The sequence below is a fragment of the Bufo bufo genome, chromosome 3 (assembly GCF_905171765.1).
Source record: "Bufo bufo chromosome 3, aBufBuf1.1, whole genome shotgun sequence".
Classification (NCBI taxonomy): Eukaryota; Metazoa; Chordata; class Amphibia; order Anura; family Bufonidae; genus Bufo; species Bufo bufo.
Window position 1 is genome coordinate 618,736,831 of NC_053391.1, and position 26,785 is coordinate 618,763,615.

Here is a 26,785-nt window from a genome sequence, read left to right on the forward strand (position 1 = left end):
TCTAAAAAAAGTGGTGGTCATAGCTTATCTATTCCCCTCTCTGCACAATGACCTCTCAATACATAACACAGAATTCACTATTCAGAATAGGTGATAGTCACAGCTGATGTACTCCCCCTCCCTGTACAATGGCCTCTACACAGATCACAGATCATGTCTATAAAACTTTCCTATAGAAGTCTATGAACATCTCTAGTCAGTTGTGTCTATGGCCTATGTGGCTGCTATAACGCGTATCTCTAAACTTCGTTAAGAACAGCTCAGGTAAGATGGCCGCCCCCATCATCATGTAAAATAGAAAAAAAAATTGACAATCAGAAAATAAAAGCCGATTAGAAAAAAAGGATATATGTTAATGTAATAAAAATAAAAGTCCTTACCGTCATCCTTGTCCGGTAAAATCACAACCTGAGTAGAAGGGAACTCAGATCCAAGTCTTCCTCCCATAGGCATGCTGAGCGTGACATTAAAGGACTCTGCCTCCTCATACAAGGAATCATCTATTATAACCACCCGGCACATCTTCTCCTTCTCGCCTTTATCAAACCTCAAAACGCTGTTATGCTCCTCAGGTCTGGATATGTAATCAGAATAGGATAAAACGGAGGTCGGGACGGTTCCAGTAGCCGTACCTGTAACAGATGATAGGAATGTGGTCACATGTGCACTTTGTCATGTTGTGAAGGGTCTGGGGGGCAAAACACTAAGCAAAAATATATTATAACAAATTTATCTAATACCTCATTTACATAAAACCCCTGGCCCATAAATAAGATTACACCACCAGCTGAAGCCTTAAAGGAGATGTCCCCAAATAATATTCTACAGTTTTCAAACCAGCACCTGGATCTGAATACTTTTGTAATTGCATGTAATTAAAAATGTAGTATAGCCAGTGAGCTATTCAATAACATATGCATAGCGCCACCTGCTGTTTGTTCTTTTTTTAATTTTATTTCCGGGTACACCTCACTGAGGTGGATGTACACGCTCAGTTCCTTTAACTGTCCCCAGCTGCAGTAGAAAAGACATGGCCTCTGAAGTGCCAGCTAGCAGAGCAATTGGAGCAATGAATGGGGAGCTCTCTGGATCCATGTGAGGTACAGGGCTGGTTCTACGTTTGTTAGAAAGAGATTGTCATGTACTATATGATAAATGATTTTAGTTTTTTACACTAATCGTGGGATAACACCTTTAAAGAGGATCTGTCACCAGTTTTATGTTATAAGCTGAGCTATCCTGAGCAGAAACATTGGGTCACTTGCTGCTGCTTCAATGCGAACCGAACCAGGTCTAGACTTGGAATCCGCCCGAGTTGGTCAAGTTCCCAGTTGGCCGCTGTAAAGTGGGCTGCTGCTGTTTTATGCCAGGCCGAAGTAGAGCTCCACCTACAGTCGTGTCAATGATAAGTCCCCTCTTCCCGATATTCTCCTGCTGCATAAGTGGCCAAGAGCTGTAGGAGGAGCCAGTGTTCAGATCTGCTCCAGCCTGGCATCTCCTCCAGCTGACTGCGTCCCTGAAAAGGTACAATTCAGTTCTGCCCCCACTCCTTTGACGGTGTCTAGACCTGAGGCCAGCGAGAGGAGCAAGTGGTTGTCAAAAGGAACCTTCAAGAGAAGCTGCAGGAGAAGAAATGAAAGAAGACAGAAGGAAGGGGCAGAGCCTTACAGAATTATAGAGTGACTGAAAAGGAACAATTCAGTCTGCCCCCATCCCTTTAATGGTGTCTAGACCTGAGGCCAGTGAAAGGAGCAAGTGGTTGCTGAAAGGAACCTTCAGGAGAAGCTGCAGGAGAAGAAGGGAAAGAAGACAGAAGGACCAGAAGGAAGGGGAAGAGCCTGACAGAAGAGCAGAGAGAAAGACAGAAAGGCAGTGAAGAGGAGAGATATTGCAGTTGGATAGAATGGAGGAGAATGCCTGAAAGAAAGGAGAAGCAAAGAGTAAGCAAAAACCTGGTGGTACTTAGAAGGAGGTGAGGAAAGCAAGGACCAGAAGTGGCAAAAAAATACTGTGTCAATTACGAAATTTCAGACATAACTGTGCCCACAAACTAAAAATGATAACTACATATTAATACCCATAATAATGTGCTAGTGCAGTGACCCAGAGGAAAATTGCTAAAGAGTTAAATATTGTGATTTATTACCTACGTACTCAAATGCTAAAAGTATTCTCATTTTATTTGTGCACTGTGAAACCCTAATGGTTATGTATAGGCAGCAAATAGTTAACTGGCAGTCTTGCCTGAAAATAGGTTGGACCTTCTAGCATCGTCAGGCAGGAGACCCCAAGGGTACAGGGTATGCCCCATGGGAAGAAAGGGTGCACCCTCCCAACTCTGCACGGCCCAGGGAGCGCTAGAGTTTGGACTGCCACCGTAAGAGCTACCAGCCCTATCATTGCCACTAACACAACCACTCCTCCTCTCACTCTCCCCTCCTAGGCTCTACTAAAGTGTCTAAACATTGTGTTTAGCCCTCTGCAGTGTAGTGTAGTCTACCACACAGGAAACAAACAAAAAACAGGACAAACAGAGCCCAAAGATGAATCCTCTCTACTCTGTTTGATCCATTGAAGTCAACGGACCCATCATGGTGAACACTTGAACACAGTTTTCGAGTATTCAGTCATATACCTCACCGGAAAGACCTGCCGAGGACTAAAGCACAGTGTGAACCCAGCCGAACAATGGTCAGTCATCAAGTAGCACCCTCACACAAACAATAAGGGCATGTCCACACATCATAGAGTTACCTATGGAAATTCGATGAGTATTTATTAGAGCATCCAAAGCATAAATCCAAAGCTAAAGCTTGGATTTATGCTGTGTATGTGCCTCCGATGTGCCGGCAGTTCCATATGACGGTTAGCCCCATTCAACAACAGCCACGTCCAACGCCTACCCCCTCTGGAGGGAACTCCAATCAGGAAGAAGAGGTCTTTGGTTGAGGGATCAGGCACTTTTTCTTCAAGATGATATTCTTTATTAGAATTGCTACTACGAGTTTCAGGACTGTCATACGACCTCACAAAGGAACCTGTACGGTCCCAAACCACGTGGTCACAATCCCAATACAAGAATATCATCTTGAACAACGATTGGCGCCTGGTGCCTGATCCCACTATCCTTTTTCCTTCTTGGCACATAGCCATACCAAACTAAAGCACCACAAGCCAGCAAAACCACTCAGACTCATATTTTCTGCTCATTTCATGCTCGTTGCCATAAAGAATAATCCTCCATGCTTTGTCCACATCCTATAACTTGGTCCTGTTTTGACCCTTGTACTTAGGTAGGGATGTAAAACTGAGAAGCACCGTGAAAATAGCAATCTGTAACAGATACCTACAAAAATAGGGGGTGTTCCATATTTAAGGTTGTGTGTAGGAACACATTTAGGTGGACGATGAGTGCTTAGTTTGACATGGAGACACAGCCCTAAGCATTTTACATACAGCCCATTATGCTGCATGCTTATACATTTTGGCAGATTTCCAGGCACGCTGGTGTAGCAAGTACAAGAATCAGGGATGCTAATGTTACACACATACCAGTGTGTGGGGATCCCATTCCCAAGCATTTGTGCTCACCCATTTATCCTAAATATAAACTGTCCACTACTGGGTATAAAATCTAGAAATGACAGAAAAGCTATAAAAAATAAGTAATGTCTTTTCGGACATCCACTTTAGGACATCTCCCTCTCCTTTCCACTGATGTCAGATCCAATCGACCTCCAGCTGAGAGACAGACCTCTGCAGCAGAAACCTCCTGGCCTCTGCTATGTCTACAGTGAGAAACCACAGAAGATAAGCTCAGAGTAAGGTCAAGTTTGCTCATGGCTCGGTGTCCACCATCTTGCCTTACTTAGAGGGGGTCATCCCAGGGATGCCCAACCTGCAGCCCTCCAGCTGTTGCAAAACTACAACTCCCTGTATGCCTGAGCATGTGCGTCCACTTGACAGAGGTGGACAGAGAAATTAGAAAAAGAACAAACAGCAGGTGGCGCTATACAGATGGATTTCATTGAATAACTTAGTAGCTATACTACATTTTTAATTACATGGCGTTACAAAAGTATTCAGATCCAGGTGCTGGTTTGAAGTATATTTTTTAGTATATTTTTCATGGGACAACCCCTTTAAAGGGGTTATTCCCATCTCAGACAATGGGGGCATATCGCTAGGATATGCCGATGGAGAACGGACCCCTGAAGATTGTGGAGGGTGCGCGGCGCATGCGCAGCCGCCCTCCTTTTATTTGTATGGGGCCCCTGAAAATAGCCGAGCACTGGCTCAGCTATTTCCATCGTTCACAAAGAAATTAATGGGAGCCGTGACCGCACAAGCGTGGTGGGCTCCCATTCAATCCAATAGGGAGTGCCCTTGGCGGTGGCTGGACCCCAGAAAACCCGGGGTCCTCCGCCACCACCTTTCCCGCTCCGTTCTCAGTGTAGGTGCGGGTCCCACCTCTATGCCCCCTATCAGACATCGGGGGCATATCCTAGCAATATGCCCCCATTGTGTGAGATGGGAAAACACCTTTAACTTGGCTCTGGTATTACAATAAAATCTATCATTTAGTCATTGACTGCTACTAAAATACTTTTTTACTGTGGGCTGTAAAATGAGATGATGCTTTTCCTGTGATCAATATAAAAAACGGACATATTTTTTTTTATTGTCCATGTAAACAGCAAAAAAAAAAGAAAGAATACAAAAAACACTGGAATCAGTTTCCATAAAAAATTACGTAAAATGTTCTAATGATTTTATCCCTTTAAATAAACGTACTTAACACGACACGAGATACAGGGGTGACAGAACAACATACAGTACAGGGGTGACAGAACAACATACAGTACAGGGGTGACAGAACAACATACAGTACAGGGGTGACAGAACAACATACAGAGGTGACAGAACAACATACAGTACAGGGGTTACAGAACAACATACAGAGGTGACAGAACAACATACAGGGGTGACAGAACAACATACAGTACAGGGGTGACAGAACAACGTACAGGGGTGACAGAACATACAGGGGTGACAGAACAACATACAGGGGTGACAGAACAACATACAGTACAGGGGTGACAGAACAACATACAGTACAGGGGTGACAGAACAACATACAGGGGTGACAGAACAACATACAGTACAGGGGTGACAGAACAACATACAGTACAGGGGTGACAGAACAACATACAGGGGTGACAGAACAACATACAGGGGTGACAGAACAACATACAGGGGTGACAGAACAACATGCAGTACAGGGGTGACAGAACAACATACAGGGGTGACAGTACAACATACAGGGGTGACAGAACAACATACAGGGGTGACAGAACAACATACAGGGGTGACAGAACATACAGGGGTGACAGAACAACATACAGGGGTGACAGAACAACATACAGGGGTGACAGAACAACATACAGGGGTGACAGAACATACAGGGGTGACAGTACAACATACAGGGGTGACAGAACAACATACAGGGGTGACAGAACATACAGGGGTGACAGAACAACATACAGTACAGGGGTGACAGAACAACATACAGGGGTGACAGAACAACATACAGGGGTGACAGAACAACATACAGGGGTGACAGTACAACATACAGGGGTGACAGAACAACATACAGGGGTGACAGAACATACAGGGGTGACAGTACAACATACAGGGGTGACAGAACAACATACAGGGGTGACAGAACATACAGGGGTGACAGAACAACATACAGGGGTGACAGAACAACATACAGGGGTGACAGTACAACATACAGGGGTGACAGAACAACATACAGGGGTGACAGAACAACATACAGGGGTGACAGAACATACAGGGGTGACAGAACAACATACAGGGGTGACAGAACAACATACAGGGGTGACAGAACATACAGGGGTGACAGAACATACAGGGGTGACAGAACAACATACAGTACAGGGGTGACAGAACATACAGGGGTGACAGAACATACAGGGGTTTGACAAAATCAACAGCAGCCTTGATAATCGATGCTAAGGTACATTTATTGGAGGTATATTTTTTTTATTACTTTTACATGCGACAGTATAACGTTTCGGCAAGAAAATTGCCTTCGTCAGATACAATGCCGCAGTCAGAGGAGGAAAGGAACAGGATGAAAGGACGCAGGTGAAGTGTGCATGAGCCATTCTGGCTTAGCATGCACAGCTCATGCACACTTCACCTGCGTCCTTTCATCCTGTTCCTTTCCTCCTCTGACTGCGGCATTGTATCTGACGAAGGCAATTTTCTTGCCGAAACGTTATACTGTCGCATGTAAAAGTAATAAAAAAAATATACCTCCAATAAATGTACCTTAGCATCGATTATCAAGGCTGCTGTTGATTTTGTCATATCTACTGGGGTGGAACCCTACAGTCAGCCTCTATACAGGGTGCGCTAAATACAGATTCAACACAGAACATACAGGGGTGACAGAACAACATACAGTACAGGGGTGACAGAACAACATACAGTACAGGGGTGACAGAACATACAGGGGTGACAGAACATACAGGGGTGACAGAACATACAGGGGTGACAGAACAACATACAGTACAGGGGTGGCCTTACCTTGATGTGTAAAACATATAACCATCAACTCCTGATTGACATCTCCGCTTCTCCGCACCGGTATAAACAGCTCACCGATGTCTTCTTCAATCTTATATATTGGCTCGGGTATAAACACTGTTGATTCTACGAACAGAAACAATCAGACGATTATTTTGTGGAACTTGGAAAATTACACATGAAATAAATGGCAAATATAGATAGTCGGCTGAACCCGAGTCAGAGGTCATTCACAAAGGCCGTATGGCAGTTTTCTGGTGTACAATAGTCACCTATTTTTGGGCAAACATCATGTTTTACGTTTATAGCTACTCTCAAGTCTTTTTGTAAAAGTGGGCAGAGCTTAGAAGAAGAGACCACCACGGCCGGATACATTTACAGTCATTTATACCACGCATAAATTAAAACTGAAATCCTTGCTGCTGCAGATCTCTACTTATCATAGCTCAGGGGGAATGTCCTCTCTGCTGTTGCTTTCTCCCTACCAAAGTTCAAGGGGCGTGTCATTTCTACTGCAGCAACCTCCCTGCAAGGCTTATTGCACACGAACGTATTGCAGACCGCATTCGCGGATCTGCAATAAACGGGCACCGCTCCGTGTGCATTCCGCATCACGGATCCGGACCCATTCACTTCAATGGGTCCGCAAATCCGGAGATGCAGAATGGAGCGGAACGGAACCCTACAGAAGCACTACGGAGCGCTTCCGTCGGGTTTCGTCCTGTACTTCCGTTCCGCAAAAAGAAGGAACATGTCCTATCTTTTTGCAGAACGGCCGGATCGCGGACCCATTAAAGTGAATGGGTGTCACGGCAGACAGGATACAAGATTTTTTTTTAACCCCTCCAGCGCTATTACTATGCATTCTGTATTCAGAATGCTATTATATTCCCTTATAACCATGTTATAAAGGGAAAATAATACAATCTACACAACACCGATCCCAAGCCCGAACTTCTGTGAAGAAGTTTGGGTTTGGGTACCAAACATGCCGATTTTTCTCACGCGCGTGCAAAACGCATTACAATGTTTTGTACTCGCGCGGGTAAAAATCGCGCATGTTCCCGCAACGCACCCGCACCTTTTCCCGCAACGCCCGTGTGAAAGAGGCCTTACACAAAACCTGTTTAACCCTGAAGCACTTTGGTTTTTATGTTGGACACAAGAACTCCCAAAGGATTAAATCAGAAACAAGATCTAATTTTACAATATTCATTTCTGTATGTGTTCACATCTAATATTTAGGATCATGTTAATATATTCAATCACTGCCAGTTGTGACCTTAAATCATGTGCTATTCGAAGTGAATTGTGACTGGTTCGCTTATTTTTTAAATGCCACGTGTGTATTCATTTTCCTCGAATAAATGTGTCTTTTGGAAGAAGCGCTGGATTTCATCCTTTGTTCTTGTGTTGTGACCCATCAAACAAGACGCCAGATATCAGCAATAGATAATGGACTTAAAAAATAAATAACATGGTGACCAGCGTCGACTGAAGTCCCTTGGACCAGCCAGAGGAAATGATTCCAAGGGCCCACCATTTTTGTATATAGGACCTTAAAGGGGTTTTCCAAGACTTTCTAACTAATGACCTGGATAAGTCATTAGTATCCTACACCCGGGACCCCTGCCAATCAGCTCTTTGGGAAGGCACTGATCCTCCGGTGAGCGCCGCTGCCTTCTTGGTATCGCAGCTCAGCCTCGTTCACTTGAATGGGGCTGAGCTGCTCCTAGACCGCGTTGACAGTGAACATGACGTCACTGGCCTAGGAAAAGCAGAGAGAAGGCCGCAGTACTCACAGGAACGCTGCTGCCTTCTCAAACTTTGAGGGTCCCGGGTGTCGGACCCTCAATGATCAGATACCGATGACCTATCCAGAGGATAGGTCATCAGTAAAAAAAAACTTTTAAGGGTCCTGTTTTATTAGGGGTCCATTACTGTCAGAGCTTGGGGCCACTAGAAAGATCCTATGGTATTCATGTAAACAATGAATTGACAGCAAGCAGAGATCTTGAAAATCACAAATAATCCATAGAGGAAGAATACTGAGAAATCATATGACTTTTCCTTAACCCAGCATGTATATATAATAGTAAATGTATCTACAATTAGACACCTTTACGACCACTACAGCCAAAAAGGAGCGAAGGAAATCACAGTCACTCTTCTCTATAATCATCTGCTCGATCTAAAATGGCTGCCTGCATGTTTTTGGAGATATCTACCTCCCATGTTAGACGGCACCTTGTAATTAAAGGGTAAATGATACTTATTACCATGTCTGTTGTCGGAGAGGATTAGGGAATTCCTATCCATCTATCTCATGGAGAGAAATTCCATGCGGGAGACTCTCCCGATTCTTCACCATATATCCTGTACATCCTTTCAGCACTTCAAGTACAAGTACGATTTCCAGTGCAAAGGTCTGGTTTGTTTCAGCAGCCACCAACATGTAGACATTAGTCTGGGGCGTGGAGCTCGCCAGGTACTTTCACAGCATTTGCAATTCCACTAAAGGATTTAGCATAGAAGATAAGGCCAATTACTCCATGCATTAGCCAAAAAAGGGCCAAATGAGGATACTAGATGATTGAGTAAATTTTCATGTGACCATTTATGTGAAAGGCCATCCATGTAATATATGTAATATATACTGTAGATGGTGCGAGTCACTGCTTTTTAGCAGAGGTGGTCCCAAGTGGGATGATAGGGCATACAGACAGGGGTAGCGGAGCTGAGAAAATCCCTTAAAAGAGGTTTTTTGAGATTTCAATGTTGATGGTCATTAATAGCTGATTGGTGGAGGTCTGACTCCCGGCACCCTTCCAATCAGCTTTTTGAAGAGGCAGTGGTGCTCCAGTGAGTGCTGCGGCCTCCTCACAGTTTACCATGCACAGCGCCGTACATTGCATAGTGGTTGTGCTTGGTATTGCAGCCAAGGCCCATTCAATTGAATGGGACTGGGTTGCAAATAGGCCGTGTGACTGATGAGGTCACCGGCCTAGGAAGAGGCCATTGTGCTCACTGGAGTGTTGCGACCTCTCCAAACAGCTGATTATGGGGGTGCAGGGAGTCAGACCCTACTAATCAGATAAAATGCTGACAGATCCTGAGGATAGGCCATCAATAATGAACTCCTGTAAACTCCCTTTAACTCCAAATGCCATATTTGTCATGTTTTATATTAAACAGGGACCTAAACCTTTGCTAAAACCCAAAAAGTGCAGCAGTGCGTCTCCGAACGCTCTGCGCGCTCAGGTTTCACCAACTCTGCTTGGATTTTCCAGCATGCGGAGTACAGATGTGAGAAGAGCTGCGGCACCTCCATGGTTTCAGCAAATGTTTAGGCAACTTTTAATCCAGAAAACTGGTATAAATATAAATGTGCATATACATATGTCGTACGGCTGAGAAAAATGTGTGGTCATTTTATTGCTAAAAAATTTGGTGTTTTTGCACATGATCCCATTATAAGGGAGATTTATCAAAAATGGTGTAAAGTAGAGATGAGCGAATATCTTGAAGTTTGTTTTGGGTCTGAGTCGCTAAATGTTCGAAAAGATTTGATTCGGGTATAAATCAATTCTACACAAATCAAATATTTTGCAGTTGCCCTGAAAGTAGGAAGTATATATGCATTGTCTGGGGGATACTCTCTCTCAATACGGAGAGCTCCTAGTATACATATTATGTTTGCGGAGTATTTTAGGCCAGGCAATCTCCCACTGGGTTTCTAAGAAAAATATATGAAAATTAGCACGTCTTACATCTGCTGGCATCAGACAGGCTTAGGAAAGCTAATTTGAATATCTTTCCCAGAAATCCAGAGGGGTGTTGCCTGGCCTACAATACTCTGCATACGTACTATGTAAGAGCCCGCCCGACCCCCACAGAGAATGCTTATATAGCCCAGAAATCTATAGTAGCATATTAGGCTTTCCCTCTCTCTCTATTTGCTTGAAACAAATCACAAAAAACTTGGGTTCGTTAGAATTCAAACTTTTTGAAAAATTCAGAACCAACCTCATGTATGACTCCTATCTTAACACATGTACCCAACCAAAGGTGTGGGGCCAGTACTGCGGCAAACAGCTCCGTCCACTACACAAAGGAAGGAACTGTGTAGTTTAGGAGTCCATTTCCAGCAGCGGAGATACTGCACAACAGCTAACTGGCGGGGCGCAGGTCATTGAACTCCCACCAATCAGACATACTGAGGATAGTCCACATGTACATAAGGGAGACTGTCACAAGAAAGTTTTAAAAACCCATTTTCAGATATAAGATAATTCTTAGGTAATAGAGGAAGTCACAGTTCAGGATTCTTAAAATTAGCAAGAGCAGAGAGCATTTAAAAGAGTGTCTCTGCCTCTGGAGGACCAAGTACCTCCATAAATTGATGACAGCCCATATTTTTTAACTGAACCATGTAATTCTTCATTTTTCCTGTGGGGGCACTGCAGGGAAATTGTACAACTGAGTAAAGCTGATCGCTTGGGGTCCCGGCCTTTGAATAACCTATGATCAGCTTATCTTTGTACTTTTTTGTATCAAAATGAGAAGCAGAAACTCCTTTTAATTAGCGCTACATATTATAACTCTATGGTCTCCTAGAACACCAGCACAGCCCATTAATTATGGGTGCCTAGTCAAATGGAAAATGATACATCCAGGAGCACCTCCTACAAGTACAAGTCATAGCAATACAGGGCTGAGGCATGTAACATTCACCTTTTGAGTAAGGTTGAGGAATACAGAACAGATGTGGAGTGGGCCCCCCGCCAGCGCATGCCTTCTTTATCACTTATCTCTACTAAGTTGCATTTAGCAATCATTTTATCACTTCTTCACTCCTAAATGTTTCACCTTACACAAACCAGTTCTCCTGTATCATCTTAAACATGACATATTTCTTTTTGCACTACTTTCTGGGGAGGAAAAAAGCCATAGGTGCCTCAGTTCCCACAGTCTTATCTCTACGGAGCTGAACAATTCAACCTTAATATAAGAGATACTGCATATATGACAATATATAGAAAGGTCAAGAGACCGCCATTAAGGCCATCACCCCTCTGCGGAGACCACATTCATCGGGGGCAATCTGATGTCTCCATGCACTATTATGAGGGAGATACTAAGGATCTGGTCACATCTTGATTCCATTGGAGGTATATATGTCAGGAAGACCTTATCAGTATACAGTACAGGGGGTCAGTGGGGGGATCTATCAGATCCTGCTATTGGTACATTGGTCCTCCCACAGCTTTAAAGGGGTTGTTACATGAAGATAACTTAACTCCACAGGATAAGTTTCTGATCAGCAGCGGTCTGGGTCTCTCGCCGATCATGACAACAGGCAGTGGCGTACATAGAGAGGTAAGGGCCTCAAACCAGGCCCCACACACAGGACAGAAGGGTTTCCGCCTAAACCCCTTTCAATGACACTTGGGCCATTTTTTCCCACTGCCTCATTTGCTAAAAGTTGTTCCTTTAGAGAGGATTGAGTCCTGACCAAGTTTTCACCCCCAGTAGAAGAAGGGATGATCCCAACTGGACCTCCTCTTGCCCTGTGCCCCATAGCAGTCACATGGTCTCCCGCTATCGTAGTTACGCCCCTGAAAACAAGGGCGATCACACACATTTGCTGCCTTTCCATTCAGCTCTATGGGGCTTCCATAGATGGCTGATAGGCTATCTCCGGCAGTCCCATAGATTTGAATGGAGCAGTGGATGCACATGCATGTCTGCTGCTTCATTTCAAACAGGAGCATGGGCCCCCATACTTGTGATTGCGGGGGCCCACCACTTATCAGAAACTTATCCTCTGGATACAGGATAGGTTGTTTTAATGGGACAAACCCTTTAAATGCGATGTCTAGTTCACAAGAACCATCTTCATATATACTGTTCTGAATTACTAGAGGGGAATCCACATAGAGAACTCATCTATTTACTAAGAACGTCTATAAGGAGAGGACCTGACATGTCTGTGCATTACAAAGAGAACCTATGTGTAATGCCTCTTTTTCCCTGTAGGGGCACTGCCGTGGGAATTGACAATTTGACGCCAGGGAACACTCTGGGGATTGATGTAGTAGGACACCCTGTGACCAGATTATCTTTGGAGGACCCTAGAAACAAAAAGGGATAAATTGCAGGATAACAGGCCGAACTGGATGGACAAATATCTTTTTTCATCCTTATATACTATGTTACTAAAGTGGATAATACTTTTAAAAGTTTTTTCACCAACTGGTGCTGTCAATGATATATTCCCCAATATACAAGCAATCCCTGAAATGGGTAAAATCCCAAATAAATAGACTAGTTATTCACTGTACCATCTCCAGGGTCGATGATCTCCACTGTTGCCACCTCTGGGAATTCCAGTGCTGCCATGACAGGCTCTGACAGGACGATCTGGAAGGTTTCGGACTGTTCATATTCCCCGTCACTCAGGATCCGCACTCTCCAAGTCGCCGTGGTCTGCCCAGGATTAAACTGTACTTGTTTCTGGGCCTTTCCTCTGAAGTCCTTGTCCTTTTCTGCTGTCCCATCTACAGTGCCGATACCTGCACAGGAAGCCATATTCAGAAATGTTAGGAAATGGACAATCACTGAGATTCATTCATCTTCACATTTCATCAGGAGGCAGAATCGGGGCCCTGACAACAAACGTATTCATATTACGCTAAAGATCACTTTAGTCAATGAAAGGATGAACTGATGAGATTTATGTGAAGCTTCATATATCATACATCTTCCTGAACCCTTCATTTCCAAATACAGTGCCTGTAGAATTTTCTGAGCTCAATGCATGCCATATTGCAGAAGACCTATTGCTTTTGGAGAATATATTAAAGGATCACTGTGTTTTGGTAAAACTTTGCATATTTCATAGCGACATATCAAACGTTTTGATCGGTGGGGTGTCTGAGCCCTGAGACCCTCACTGATCGCTAGAAGGATTAGAGAGAAGTGCGCGCTTATTGAGCTCTCTTTCCTCGATGCAGGAAACTGGCTCAATAGAAGTCTACGAGCAGTGAGGAGAGTGATATCTGAGAACTTCCCTCTCCTCGTTCTAGCGATCTGTGAGGGTCTCAGCACTCAGACCCCTACCAAACAAAACTATATGTCTCTATGACATGGTAAAGGTTTAACAAAACTCAGTTGACCCTTTAAGGCAGATTTATTCATTTCAGTGGATATCTCAGTGCGTAATTCTGCATGTTTGCTGCAGACATCCGTGGTAGAAATCCGCGGCATAAATTGAGATGCTGTGGATTTAAAATATACAGGTGAAACTCGAAAAATTGGAATATCGTGCAAAAGTCCATTTATTTCAGTAATGCAAATGAAAAGGAATTGCATTAATGAATCTTAAAATTAGAATTTTGTGAAAAGGTTCAATATTCTAGGCTCAAAGTCTCACACTCTAGTCAGCTAATTAATCCCTATCCCCTGAGCAAAGGGGACCTGAGATTGTGACTTTGGGGTTTCATAAGCTGTAAGCCATAATCATCCAAATTATAACAAATAAAGGCTTGAAATATCTCGCTTTGCATGTAATGAGTCTCTCTCATATGTTAGCTTCACCTTTTAAGTTGCATTACTGAAATAAATGAACTTTGTACGATAATCAAATTTTTTGAGTTTCATTTGTATATCGCATGCCAGGTTATAGGCGGTTTCATTGAAGAAACTTTCATGTGGATTACATTTTTTGAAACTTTCATTCATCTTGCTGCAGATTTCTGCATGCACATCCACAGAATTTACACTAAAGAGGGACAAGCATACACAGAAATCATGACGTCAGAATTGGTGCCCCCCCTTCTGTCCATATAGCTACCCCTGTTTGTCACCGTCAGCTCCTGTTGAGTTCCCTTTACAGAATGGTCCTCTTCAAATAACACATGAAACTTCTGGCAAAGGTTTACAGAGTATAAGAAAGAGACAGCGTAATGTCCGAATGAAGGCGGCCTCGCTATACAATGAAATGCATGGGGCCGGTCACTCGGCTCTGCAGGGTCCAGCTCTATCTCTGGTCATACAATCCCTCAACAATCTCCATTTCTTAACATTACACATGTTAGAGGAAAATATTTAATGAGCCATTTTTTTGGGTGGTGGTGTTGGGGGGGGGGGAGGTATTCCTTTAATCATCTAATAGTCCAGAATATATAATAATGCATCACTTTTCGGCAGCACAAAACTGACATTTAATATGGAAGTAAGGACAAAAACTGTCCCTGTGCTGTATCTTGGTGCTGTGTGTACGGTGTGATGCTTCTAGGGTAGGAAAGCTCTGTACATACCGCATCCAATGGAGAAGGCTATGTATGAATATGGAGGGGAAGGACAGACCGTATGCACTAACACCGTAGATCTTTATTTTACGGATCTGCACAAAGTATACCAGAATATGGCGTTGTGCATTGGCCCTCAGAGTCCGAGGACTGATTTAGTAATGTTTTCTAGCATTTTTCTATATCGTGCCAACTGGGTGTTGTAGTTCAGTATTAGAAGTTTCTCAAACAGTGTGTGCCTTCTTGGCGCACACAATACATTAATTGAATGGCACCACATTTCCAATCCCTATAATGACCCCCAGAATGGCCGGGCCCCTCCTCTAGAGCATACTCACGGCCTCCCTCCGGATCCCTGCACGGCCCCCGCTGCGTCTCCCCGTCGCATGGATCAAAATATCTGGAGACAGTTGGAGCAGACAATAGCAGGCCAAGACGGTGACCAGCCTCCCTCCCACCCGCTGGATGTTTTGATCCACGGGGAGATGCAGTGGCGGCCGTGCAGGGATCCGGAGGGACATGGGTGCCAGGGAGCAGGTAAGTATCGTCTATAGCAGGGATGCTCAACCTGAGGACCTCAGGCTATTGGAAGACTAAAACTCCCAGTATGCGAAGACAGTCTACCGCTATTAGGGCATGCTGGGAGTTGTAATTTTGCAACAGCTGGAGGACCGCAGGTTGAGCATCCCTGGTCTATAGGATAGGGATAGGGATTGGCTTATAGGTATTGGATAACCCCTTTAGGGTACTTTCACACTAGCAGCAGGACGGATCCGACAGGCTGTTCACCCTGTCAGATCCATCCTGCCGCTATTTCGCCGTGCCGCCGCTCCATCCCCATAGACGGGGGCGGAGCTCCGGCGCAGCACGGCAGTGCACGGCGAGAGGCTGTCGAACTAAAAAGTCGGACATGTCGTAGTTTTAGTCTGGCGGCCTTTCGCCATGCACTGCCGTTCTGCGCCGGAGCTCTGCCCCCAGTCCCCATTATAGTCAATGGGGGACGGAGCGGCGGTCCGGCGGCATGGCGAAATAGCGGCAGGACGGATCCGACAGGACAGATTCGTCCTGCCGCTACTGTGAAAGTACTGTTAAATCTTCCCAAATGTGTTAAAGGGAACCTGTCACCTCTCCAGACATTCAGTCCAGAGCGGAGGATCACACTCACACACGGAGCGTGATTCCCCCAATGGACTCGCTCGTGTGAAACAGCCCTAACTAGTGACACCCATCTGGACCTTCATGGCTAACTACTAGTAATTTATTAATAACTTCTACATCGAGTCATAAGAATAGATGTTCCAGAATTGATATTACATGGGGAATTCAAGAAGTTAATGAAACAGACATGTCAGGAGAGGGGACAGCTCCTCTTTAACTTGTTTTTCTGCCAGAAAAAAATTATATGTATAGAGTATATACACTGCTCAAAAAAATAAAGGGAACACTTAAACAACACAATGTAGCTCCAAGTCAATCACACTTCTGTGAAATCAAACTGTCCACTTAGGAAGCAACACTGAGTGACAATCAATTTCACATGCTGTTGTGCAAATGGAATAGACAACAGGTGGAAATTATAGGCAATTAGCAAGACACCCCCAATAAAGGAGTGGTTCTGCAGGTGGTGACCACAGACCACTTCTCAGTTCCTATGCTTCCTGGCTGATGTTTTGGTCACCTTTGAATGCTGGCGGTGCTTTCACTCTAGTGGTAGCATGAGACGGAGTCTACAACCCACACAAGTGGCTCAGGTAATGCAGCTTATCCAGGATGGCACATCAATGCGAGCTGTGGCAAGAAGGTTTGCTGTGTCTGTCAGCGTAGTGTCCAGAGCATGGAGGCGCTACCAGGAGACAGTCCAGTACATCAGGAGACGTGGAGGAGGCCGTAGGAGGGCAACAACCCAGCAGCAGGACCGCTACCTCCGCCTTTGTGCAAGGAGGAACAGGAGGAGCACTGCCAGAGCCCTGCAAAATGACCTCCAGCAGGCCACAAATGTGCATGTGTCTGCTCAAACGGTCAGAAACAGACTCCATGAGGGTGATATGAGGGCCCGACGTCCACAGGTGGGGGTTGTGCTTACAGCCCAACACCGTGCAGGACGTTTGGCATTTGCCAGAGAACACCAAGATTGGCAAATTCGCCATTCTTCACAGATGAAAGCAGGTTCACACTGAGCACATGTAACAGACGTGACAGAGTCTGGAGACGCCGCGGAGAACGTTCTGCTGCCTGCAACATCCTCCAGCATGACCGGTTTGGCATTGGGTCAGTAATGGTGTGGGGTGGCATTTCTTTGGAGGACCGCACAGCGCTCCATGTGCCTGCCAGAGGTAGCCTGACTGCCATTAGGTACCGAGATGAGATCCTCAGACCCCTTGTGAGACCATATGCTGGTGCGGTTGGCCCTGGGTTCCTCCTAATGCAAGACAATGCTAGACCTCATGTGGCTGGAGTGTGTCAGCAGTTCCTGCAAGATGAAGGCATTGATGCTATGGACTGGCCCGCCCGTTCCCCAGACCTGAATCCAATTGAGCACATCTGGGACATCATGTCTCGCTCTATCCACCAACGTCACGTTGCACCACAGACTGTCCAGGAGTTGGCAGATGCTTTAGTCCAGGTCTGGGAGGAGATTCCTCAGGAGACCGTCCACCACCTCATCAGGAGCATTGTAGGGAGGTCATACAGGCACGTGGAGGCCACACACACTACTGAGCCTCATTTTAACTTGTTTTAAGGACATTACATCAAAGTTGGATAAGGCTGTATTGTGTTTTTCCACTTTAATTTTGAGTGTGACTCCAAGTCCAGACCTCCATGGGTTAAAAAATTTGATTTCCATTTTTTTATTTTTGTGTGATTTTGTTATCAGCACATTCAGCTATGTAAAGAACAAAGTATTTCAGAAGAATATTTAATTAATTCAGATCTAGGATGTGTTATTTTTGTGTTCCCTTTATTTTTTTGAGCAGTGTATATATATATATATTTAGCTTGCGAATACAAGCAGAACTTTTCTTTCCTCCTTTTATCCCATGCGTTATCCTGCTAACAGAGCGTGATCAGAACACACAGCAGTAGCCAGAAATAAATGTCAGTCTGTAGAACAGGATGGCGCGCTCATTTTTACCATTTGACTCATTGGAGACTGATTAGTTTTCGACACCTCCCATATCAGCTTGGGCTGCCAACAGACTGACAAGTACAGTAGTCAGTTCAAGGAGGGCTAGGGAGTGTGTTACGACTTGATGAAATCAGCTCCAGGCAGCATGGCTGACAAGCGCTTCTGTCATGCTGTCTTTTGTTGTAGTTCTTGTACCTTCAGGCATGTCTTATACTCAGCTTGCTCTGCAGTGATTTTTTCCCGCTGACATTGCCTTACAATCCATAATAACATCTCGGAATAATTTCTACACAATATAAAAATATCCCTCCGTCATATGCACTAAATCACGTTTACTTAACAGCTTATCTCTCAGGGCACCAGACTATGGGGTGACAGCAGTTCCCCAGTGCAGTTTATATAGTGGGATTTCTGGGAGTGATGTGCACAGAAGGACAGTCCGGGTGATTTAAAGGGAGTTTGTTACCCGGGCATTCACTGTTAGGCCCCTTTCAGACGAGCGAGTGTCTCGCTGCGGACTCTCAGCGAGACGCCCGGCCCGAACTCCCAGCACTGCCGGAGTCACATAGCATTATAGTGATTTATGATGCTATGCAACCCTTACAGTTCTGGAATGTATTAGATGACACTGACAACGAACTGATTAAAACGCAGTTTTTGTTATGTGCATCCGAGGCTCTGTTCCCAAGTTATGATACTTCTATATAATATGCAAATGAGGCCCTTGGTGCAATCAGGGTGTCCCCGTTGCTCTTGTTGCACACAAGCTCCACTCATTTCTGTGACCAGCCCCTCCTTGGCTGCTTTGCCACTGCCTGGCCCTGTCAGGTAATTCTCCCTGGTATAAACACTAAATTCCTTAGGGTCACATAACTTCCTCTAGTCATTCACAGAATACCGTGGTATCTGGTTCTCTAGATCCTTAAATAACTCCACTAGAAGATGTGTTTTTAGAAATAACCTTTCAGTGACCTAGGTTATTATTGACTTTTGAAGATTCAGCTCTAGATAGAAGTCTTAAAGGGGGTTTCCTCCCCCAGGGGCCATTTGCATAGACCCCCCATCTTCACTGGACCTGTGTAGGGAATGATACTTACCAGATCCCCGCCACTAGGTTTCAGCTCCTTCACTCCTCACCACAGATCTCCAGTCTTCCTGTCAACATCTGGTTTGATGCAGTTCACATGGCCGCTGCAGCCAATGACTGGCTGTAGTGACCAAGTGTCCCCCATGTGACCCAGTGACATGACACGTCACCACTGAGGCCTGTCATTGGCTGCAGCGGCCACGTGACCAGTGTCAAACTAGAAGCAGGGGGGCTCCTTGATGAAAACCAAACCAACCCCATTACAGCTTGTGTCTTTATGTAATGCACCTGGCCTTCTGACATTTTAATTTTTCTGCTTCAATGATGACGCAGAGCAATGGAGAATTTAGTGTAGATGTGGAAAATCTGTTAAATGGTCAACATTTGCATAAATCAATAGCACGGATGAATATAAGAAACTTTGTAATACATGTTATCAGATAAAATTAGTTACTTCTTCCCCCAACCCCACCTAAAATCCTAAAATAATATTCTTCGCTAAGTCAGTACTAACAGACAGACCATCAGCTCACTGAAGTATCATATTACATGCTGCCCATAGAAGTAAGGGCCACCAGCAGGACTGCACATGTAGCTATCTTTATAATAAAGGATTCTCATATTTGTATGTAGCGCTTTTGCACAGATATGGACAATTTCAAAAAGTTACTCACCAATTGACCCTGGGAACCCATTCTCTCTGACTGTGGCCACATTACCACACATTGCTGATGTAGAGGAGCCTCATGACATCATCACGTGGCTGTCTCTTCTAATAGACTAGACACAGATCTAGTCATTTTCCTGACAAAGTATATCTAGGGTACAGGCTAGGCTGCATGGGTAATTTTATATAATTTTTGTTCTGCTCCTGATCTAATATGATTAAGAAATGATGCAATAAATCATAAATGTACATATGCTAAGATGATGGCTATTATTATTAATATCATTATTCCTGCTTATTAATAGCAATATTCATAACAATATAATCATGACTGTGGTTTATCATGATAACCCGGCCTGCATGTAAGATAAGTGGTAGAAACAGGGCTTGAGATGACGAGATGGAACAATAGCTGGAACGTGGCCACCAGGGATGAGCGAATCAACTTCGGATGAAACATCCAAAGTCGATTCGCATAAAACTTCATTCTAATACTGTACGGAGCAGGAGCTCTGTACAGTATTAGAATGTATTGGCTCTGATGAGCTGAAGTTATTGCTTTGCGAAGTCTGGCGCAATAACTTCATAAATTAATTTGTACTGTAAAAAAACAGTTCCCGGACTTCCGGTTCCGGCGCTGGGATGCGGGCGGCAGCGTGAAGGAGCTCCGGTGACCTCTCACCATATATTGAATCCCGCTCGTCAAAAATCGGCAATAGGGGGCTGAGACAGGTACGTCCTGGTCCCTGAACATCCAGAGTCCATAAGTTTATGGAACGCTACCTGCTACGGAGCGGCAAAAGGAGGATCTCCGGAGGACGGGGCAGAGTCATTGAGGACATGCTCGACAAGATGGCGGACTCGCGCCCTTCTACTCCATCTCCGCTGACACAAGTGCTGCTAGAAAGCGGTATGAGTGAAGAGCAAGTTACCCAGCCAAACCCCTCAATGGACATTGATTACAAAAAGCTGGCCATAGAGGTGGCCAGACATTTAGCCCCCGATATAAGAGAAACACTCACCATAACTCTGTCTGCCTCGTTACAGCAGCTGCATGAGGCGGTCGCCCAGCATGATCTGAGACTGGAAGAACTTGAGCAGAGAGTGTCTAGGGCTGAAAATGAATCGGCTGCTTTTACTCAAAAAGTTAATGAGCTTTCAAAGCAGAATATGATTTTGTATGATCGGGTAGAGGACCTGGAAAATCGGTCCAGAAGGAGCAATTTGAGACTGTTGGGGCTACCTGAAAAGTTTAAACCGCAGACTCTGATGGATATATGTGAAAAAGAATTACCCAGGGCTCTGGGATTAGAAGGGCGCTGTAAAGTAGAAAGGGCCCACAGAATTGGTCCAGTACTAGAGGATCAGCAGAACCAGATGGGACCGTCTAGAAGTCAAGGTCCTAAACCACGTCAGGTTATTATGAAATTCCTGGACTATTGCGACAAGGAAGCCCTGCTGAGGGCATATAGGGCCAAGAAAGGTCCACTAAAGCTGCTGGGACACTCTGTATTACTTTTTGGTGACTACTCTGCAGCTGTGGCTAGGAAGAGGAGGGAGTTTAGTCACGTCTGCACTTTACTGCATCAAAAGGGACGCAGGTTTCAACTACAATACCCAGCAAAGTTAAGGGTGTTGCATCCTAATGGGTCAAGCACGATTTATCATGATCCGACGACAGCAGAAGAGTGGATTAAATCCATACAGAATCCAGGGGAGCCAGAGGGAGCAGACAAGAGGAGAGGAAGAAGCTCATCCAGAGTGGTGAACCCAAGAGATCGGGAACGGAGAAGGGAGAGAGGAGGAGAATATCCAGAGCCTGGGACTAGGGGACGAAGATCTTCAGACCGGAGAGAAGATCCCTACCCAGGGAGATGACCCACGTTTTCCATCTAATCAATAGGGGGTCTATAAGAGATCTCAAAATGCATGTGAGACTGGTATACCTGCTGGTTCAATATGGCAGCACTGTTCTGTCACTGCATATATGTTGAAGAGGGTTATGGTTATACCCGCCAAGTTATGTTAATATTCTGTATTAAGTGCAGTGCTAATGAAATGTCATATGCGGGGTGGATGATACCAGATGCAGTATAGATGGATACGGGTAAAAGCCTAATATGTTTAACGGGGAGACCTCAAGAAGTTACAGTAGGAGTGTTATTTTTCCTAGATATCTTGGTGAGAGGCAGCCTGCAACCCAGAAAAAAAGGGAAGTTATTATAAGAATTAAAGAGGTTGTATTAGAGGAGAAGGAAGACAGAGAAGCTAAAAGTTTGTGACAGTGTTACACAAAATTGTTGGTAATCTAACATTTATCTGTTTGTTCGCAAGGGATCTCTCTGGGCGCTTTCGGTGAGTGACGTGGACCCCAGACTCGGTAGGTTGGAATAGCATATATATCTGCCAAACGTATATATAAAAAAAAAAAAAAAAAAAAAAAAAAAAAAAGTCCAGGGGACTGACATGAAGGTGCTAACGTGGAATATCAAAGGTTTAAAATCACCCCAGAAAAGGTGGATGGTTTTACGACACCTTAAGAAACTTAAACCAGATGTGGTTTTCTTACAAGAGACCCATCTAGAGGCGCATGATTTTGACAGAATGAAAAAGTTATGGGTGGGTAGAGTCATTGGGTCCCCGTCACTTAACCGAAAAGCGGGGGTAATAACGCTTATCAATAAGCAATTGAACTGCCAGATTATATCACAAACTACTGATTTACAGGGAAGATGGGTACATATTGTAATACAAGTGCAGAATACACAGTATAGTATGTATAATATATACTGCCCTAACACAGGGAATCCTGCCTTCCTAAAGGACCTAGAATTAAGACTGTTAGGAGACTCATGCATAAATAAGGTGGTTGGAGGTGATTTTAACGCGGTTCTAAATGGTGTAGTGGATAGGAAGAGAAATGAAGGAAAACTAGGAGGGGAGACTTCCCAAGATAAAGCGCTACAACAGTTGTTGGTGGGTGGTGGATTAGTAGATGTCTGGCGTCAAGCCCATCCTGACGAGAGTAGTTTTACTTTCTATTCACACTCCCAAAACTCCTGGTCCCGCATAGATTATTTGTTAGTGACCCACAACTTGGTACATAGGGTAGAATTATCAGATGTAGGAGACTTAGTAATCTCGGACCATGCACCGGTGACAGTAGTGGTGAGGGATGATTTCCCTAGAGGCCCTGACTTCATATGGAGATTCCCCTCGCAACTCTGCGCAAGAGAGGAGTTCTTGGAAAAGCTCTCTATTTGGTGGGAGGAATATAAAGCAGATAATGCGAATCATATTGACACACCAAATCTTTTCTGGAACGCTTCTAAAGTAGTGTTGAGAGGCAGAATCATGGGATACCTGACAGGTCTTAAAAAAAAGGCTCAAGCTCAGCTGGAAATGGCAAGCCAAAAAGTTAGGACGACCTATGCAGAGTTTAAGCAAGACCCCACAGATTCAAATAGGAAAAAATGGTTTGAGGAACGTCAAAGTTTTGAGCAGTGCATGAAAGAGAAAGAACTACTTCGTAGTTCTGAATTTGAGGCCAAGATATTTAAATATGGCAACAAGTCAGGGAGACTTTTAGCCAATCTGGCGAAAGGATTGAGACAACCGCAGTATATAAACAGCTTGAAAAATTCTGTAGGGACCACTATACATAACCCGGCAAAAATTAATTCCATTTTGGGAGAATATTATGAAAAACTGTATAAAGATGGGGATAGGGTCGACTTAAGTAACACACTTCTTGACAAAAATAGATTACCTAAGATGACTGAGGAACAACGACATATCTTGAATGCAGAGGTCACAGTGACAGAATTGCAGGGGGTGATAAAGGGGCTAGGTAACGCTAAGGCTCCTGGACCTGACGGTTATACTGGAGAGTACTACAAAGCCTTATGTACTCAGCTATTGCCGGTGTTGATGGAGGTTTACAATGACGTATTTAGGGGCGTATCGGCCCTGGATGGAACTAACCTCTCCTACATCAAATTGTTACCCAAACCTGAGAAAGACCCTTTACTGCCGGGTTCATATAGACCCATTTCTCTGATAAATGTGGACGCAAAGATTCTGTCCAAAATTATTGCAGACCGCTTGGCTAAAATGATGCCATCATTGATAGGACAGGAGCAGGTGGGTTTCATCCAGGGCCGTGCAGCGGTGACAAACATTAGAACAGTTCTTACCGTTATGGATAGGGTGCAACATGATCCGGAGAAGGGAGAGACCCCAGCCATGCTCACATTAGATGCTGAAAAAGCGTTTGACAATGTCAGGTGGGCATGGCTGGAGGCGGTCCTGGATAAAATGGAGATTACAGGGGCCTTTAGGGGAGTCTTGACGCAGATGTACCACAGGCCGCAGGCAAGGGTCTATACGCAGGGCCACTTATCCAAACCATTCGACTTACAAAAGGGGACTCGGCAGGGGTGCCCTCTTTCCCCATTGTTATTTAATCTGGCATTAGAGCCACTGGCTAGAGAGCTATGCAAGTCTGACCTATTTGAAGGGATTAAAGTCGGAAAGTCGCAAGTGAAAGCGGCATTGTTTGCCGACGATATTATTTTATTTATGTCAAAACCACAGGGACAAATAGATAATATCTTTAAAGCATTGGAGAGTTTCGGGAAATATTCTGGATACAAAGTGAACATGTCCAAATGTGAACTTCTACCGATAGGCCAAAAAAGCAGGTTGGAGGTAGATAAAAATACGGGCATAGTGGGCTCCTTGATAAAATCCCAAATCAAATACTTAGGTATAAAGATTGGACGGACGCCACATTCCATCTATCAATTAAATTACCCACCTTTGCTCAACAAAATTAAGGATGATTTAGTCAGATGGCAGAATCTACCATTATCTCTAATGGGGAGATGCCATTTAATCAAAATGCTAGCAGTATCCAAATTGATGTACCCACTCCAGACCATACCAGTACTCCTAAGACACATAGATGTGAGGAATTTGGAGGGATGTTTTATAAAATTCATTTGGAATGGTAAAAAACCAAGGGTCTCATTGAGGAAGCTGAAACTGCGAAGGGAATTTGGAGGGCTAAATGTGCCTGACATTAGGGGATATAATTTGGCCTGTTTAAGTAGACACCTATTGGACTGGTTCAATGAGACTTCCCATTACTCTAATTTAAGGTTAGAAAAGCAGTTGGCGGCACCATGGGATCTAAAGGCTTTGGCTCATACCAAACTATCTCAGTTGCCACGCCTAGCCAGATGTTCATTAATACTACGGGATTCCATTATAGCGTGGAAAAATCTTAGAAGGGTATATAGATTGCCGTATCAGGTCTCGAAACACCTTCCTTTGCACAATAATCCAGCCTTTAAGCCAGGGCAGTCGGAGAGGTCGTTCCGGGGGTGGAAAGTCAAGGGTGTGAAGACGGTAGGCGATTTGTTCCATATTCAGGAGAATAGATGGGCGACTCTACAGGAACTAATAGATAAGTGGGGGCTGTCGGGATCTGATTTGTTCCCATATCTACAAGTCAAACACTATTGTAAGAGCCTGGCTACCAATATGGGTGGTGAATGGAGCAGGAATAAATTTGATACACTCATTACCTCTGGTAATAGACAATCCATATCGCTTTTGTATAGTAGTCTGCGGAGCCAATGGGAAGACACTTTTGCCAAGGGAGTGTTCGGGAGATGGGGGAACAAATTGGATCTGGAGGAGGTTTACCCAATCGTGAGAAATGGTATAGCAGCTTTACACAGGTCAGTGATGAATGAAACAATGAGGGAGACGCACTTTAAAATTATACACTGTGCCTTATATGGTTTTGACATGCCATTCAATAGCGCAAAACCAGATAGGATTGTGGCATGTCCGAGATGTTCCACCCCCAAAACTGATCTGCTACATGGGCTGTGGAGCTGCACAAAATTAGAAGATTATTGGAATATGGTGAGAACGATCTTACGAAATGGCAGTAATTCTAAAGAGGAACTCGACATCCAAATAGTAATGCTGCATGCAAGAAAACAGGGGGAGTCTAATGAAGGTGAAAATGATAATAGGCAGAATAAAGGCCTCACGGCAATGGGACATAGGATAGTTCTGGAAGCAAAGAGATGTCTGTTGTCGGCATGGCTTAAATCAGAGGTACCATCAAAGGCAGAATTTTTGAGACGTCTGAGGCATATGCTACACTTGGAGTGGCTAGAAGCAATAGGTAGAAAGGAAGCGGCTGGGAAAAAATTGTACAGGACATGGAAAAAATTCATGTTAAACTTCATGGAGGAGGCAGAATCAGTTAGAATCATGAGACCGTTCGCCCTAACAGCTTGGTATCTGCAGGAAGACATCAAAGGACGGCTAGGTAGGCTTAAAGTATGTGATCGGTAGAGATATAAGACAGGACAAGTAAGAGGAGACAAAGGGGTATCAGGAAAAGTGTATTAATGGTGATGACGAACAAGTTGGCGCTCAGAGAGATGTGTTTACCCTTGTTAGATATACTTTGATCTGTTATTATTTGTTGGATTACATGGGGGGGGGAGGGAAAAAAAATATAAAAAAATGCATAGTATTGTGTTGTCAGCTCTGAACTGAGATATGTCACCTAAAATGCATAATATAGAAGATTATGGAAATGTAATCTTTATTGTATGATGGATGATACTGTATTGATATCTTTTTATGATCATGACACAATACTAATAAACATCTTTATTAAAAAAAAAAAAAACAGTTCCCGAACTCGGGTTCACGAGTTTGGGAAATTATTTATTACAGTAGAAATCAATTTCTGAAATGATTATGCGAAGTCTCGCGAGTAGCTTCAGCGCTGGAACCACACAGCTCCTTTAATTGTGTACTGGCCAGTGCTGTGTTATTAGGAAAGTCAGAATGTTGGTCACATGACACAGCTGAGGATCAGCAGGGAGGTTATAACTCACAACTACAGTCACTGGTAAGAAAATTACCTTCACTACAATTGACAT

The 26,785-nt window shown here is 44.2% G+C and overlaps 1 protein-coding gene across 1 annotated transcript in view; it reads right to left on the reverse strand.

Moving 5' to 3' along the window:
• FREM2 (FRAS1 related extracellular matrix 2) overlaps positions 1-26,785 on the reverse strand; it is a 216,893-nt gene that overhangs the window by 82,447 nt on the left and 107,661 nt on the right. Inside the window, exons 4-6 of the mRNA XM_040426093.1 lie at positions 12,960-13,190; positions 6,616-6,741; positions 381-632 (exon numbers count right to left, since the gene is read on the reverse strand). Of these exons, the coding sequence (XP_040282027.1) occupies positions 381-632; positions 6,616-6,741; positions 12,960-13,190 (609 nt within the window). The remainder of the gene's footprint in view (positions 1-380; positions 633-6,615; positions 6,742-12,959; positions 13,191-26,785) is intronic.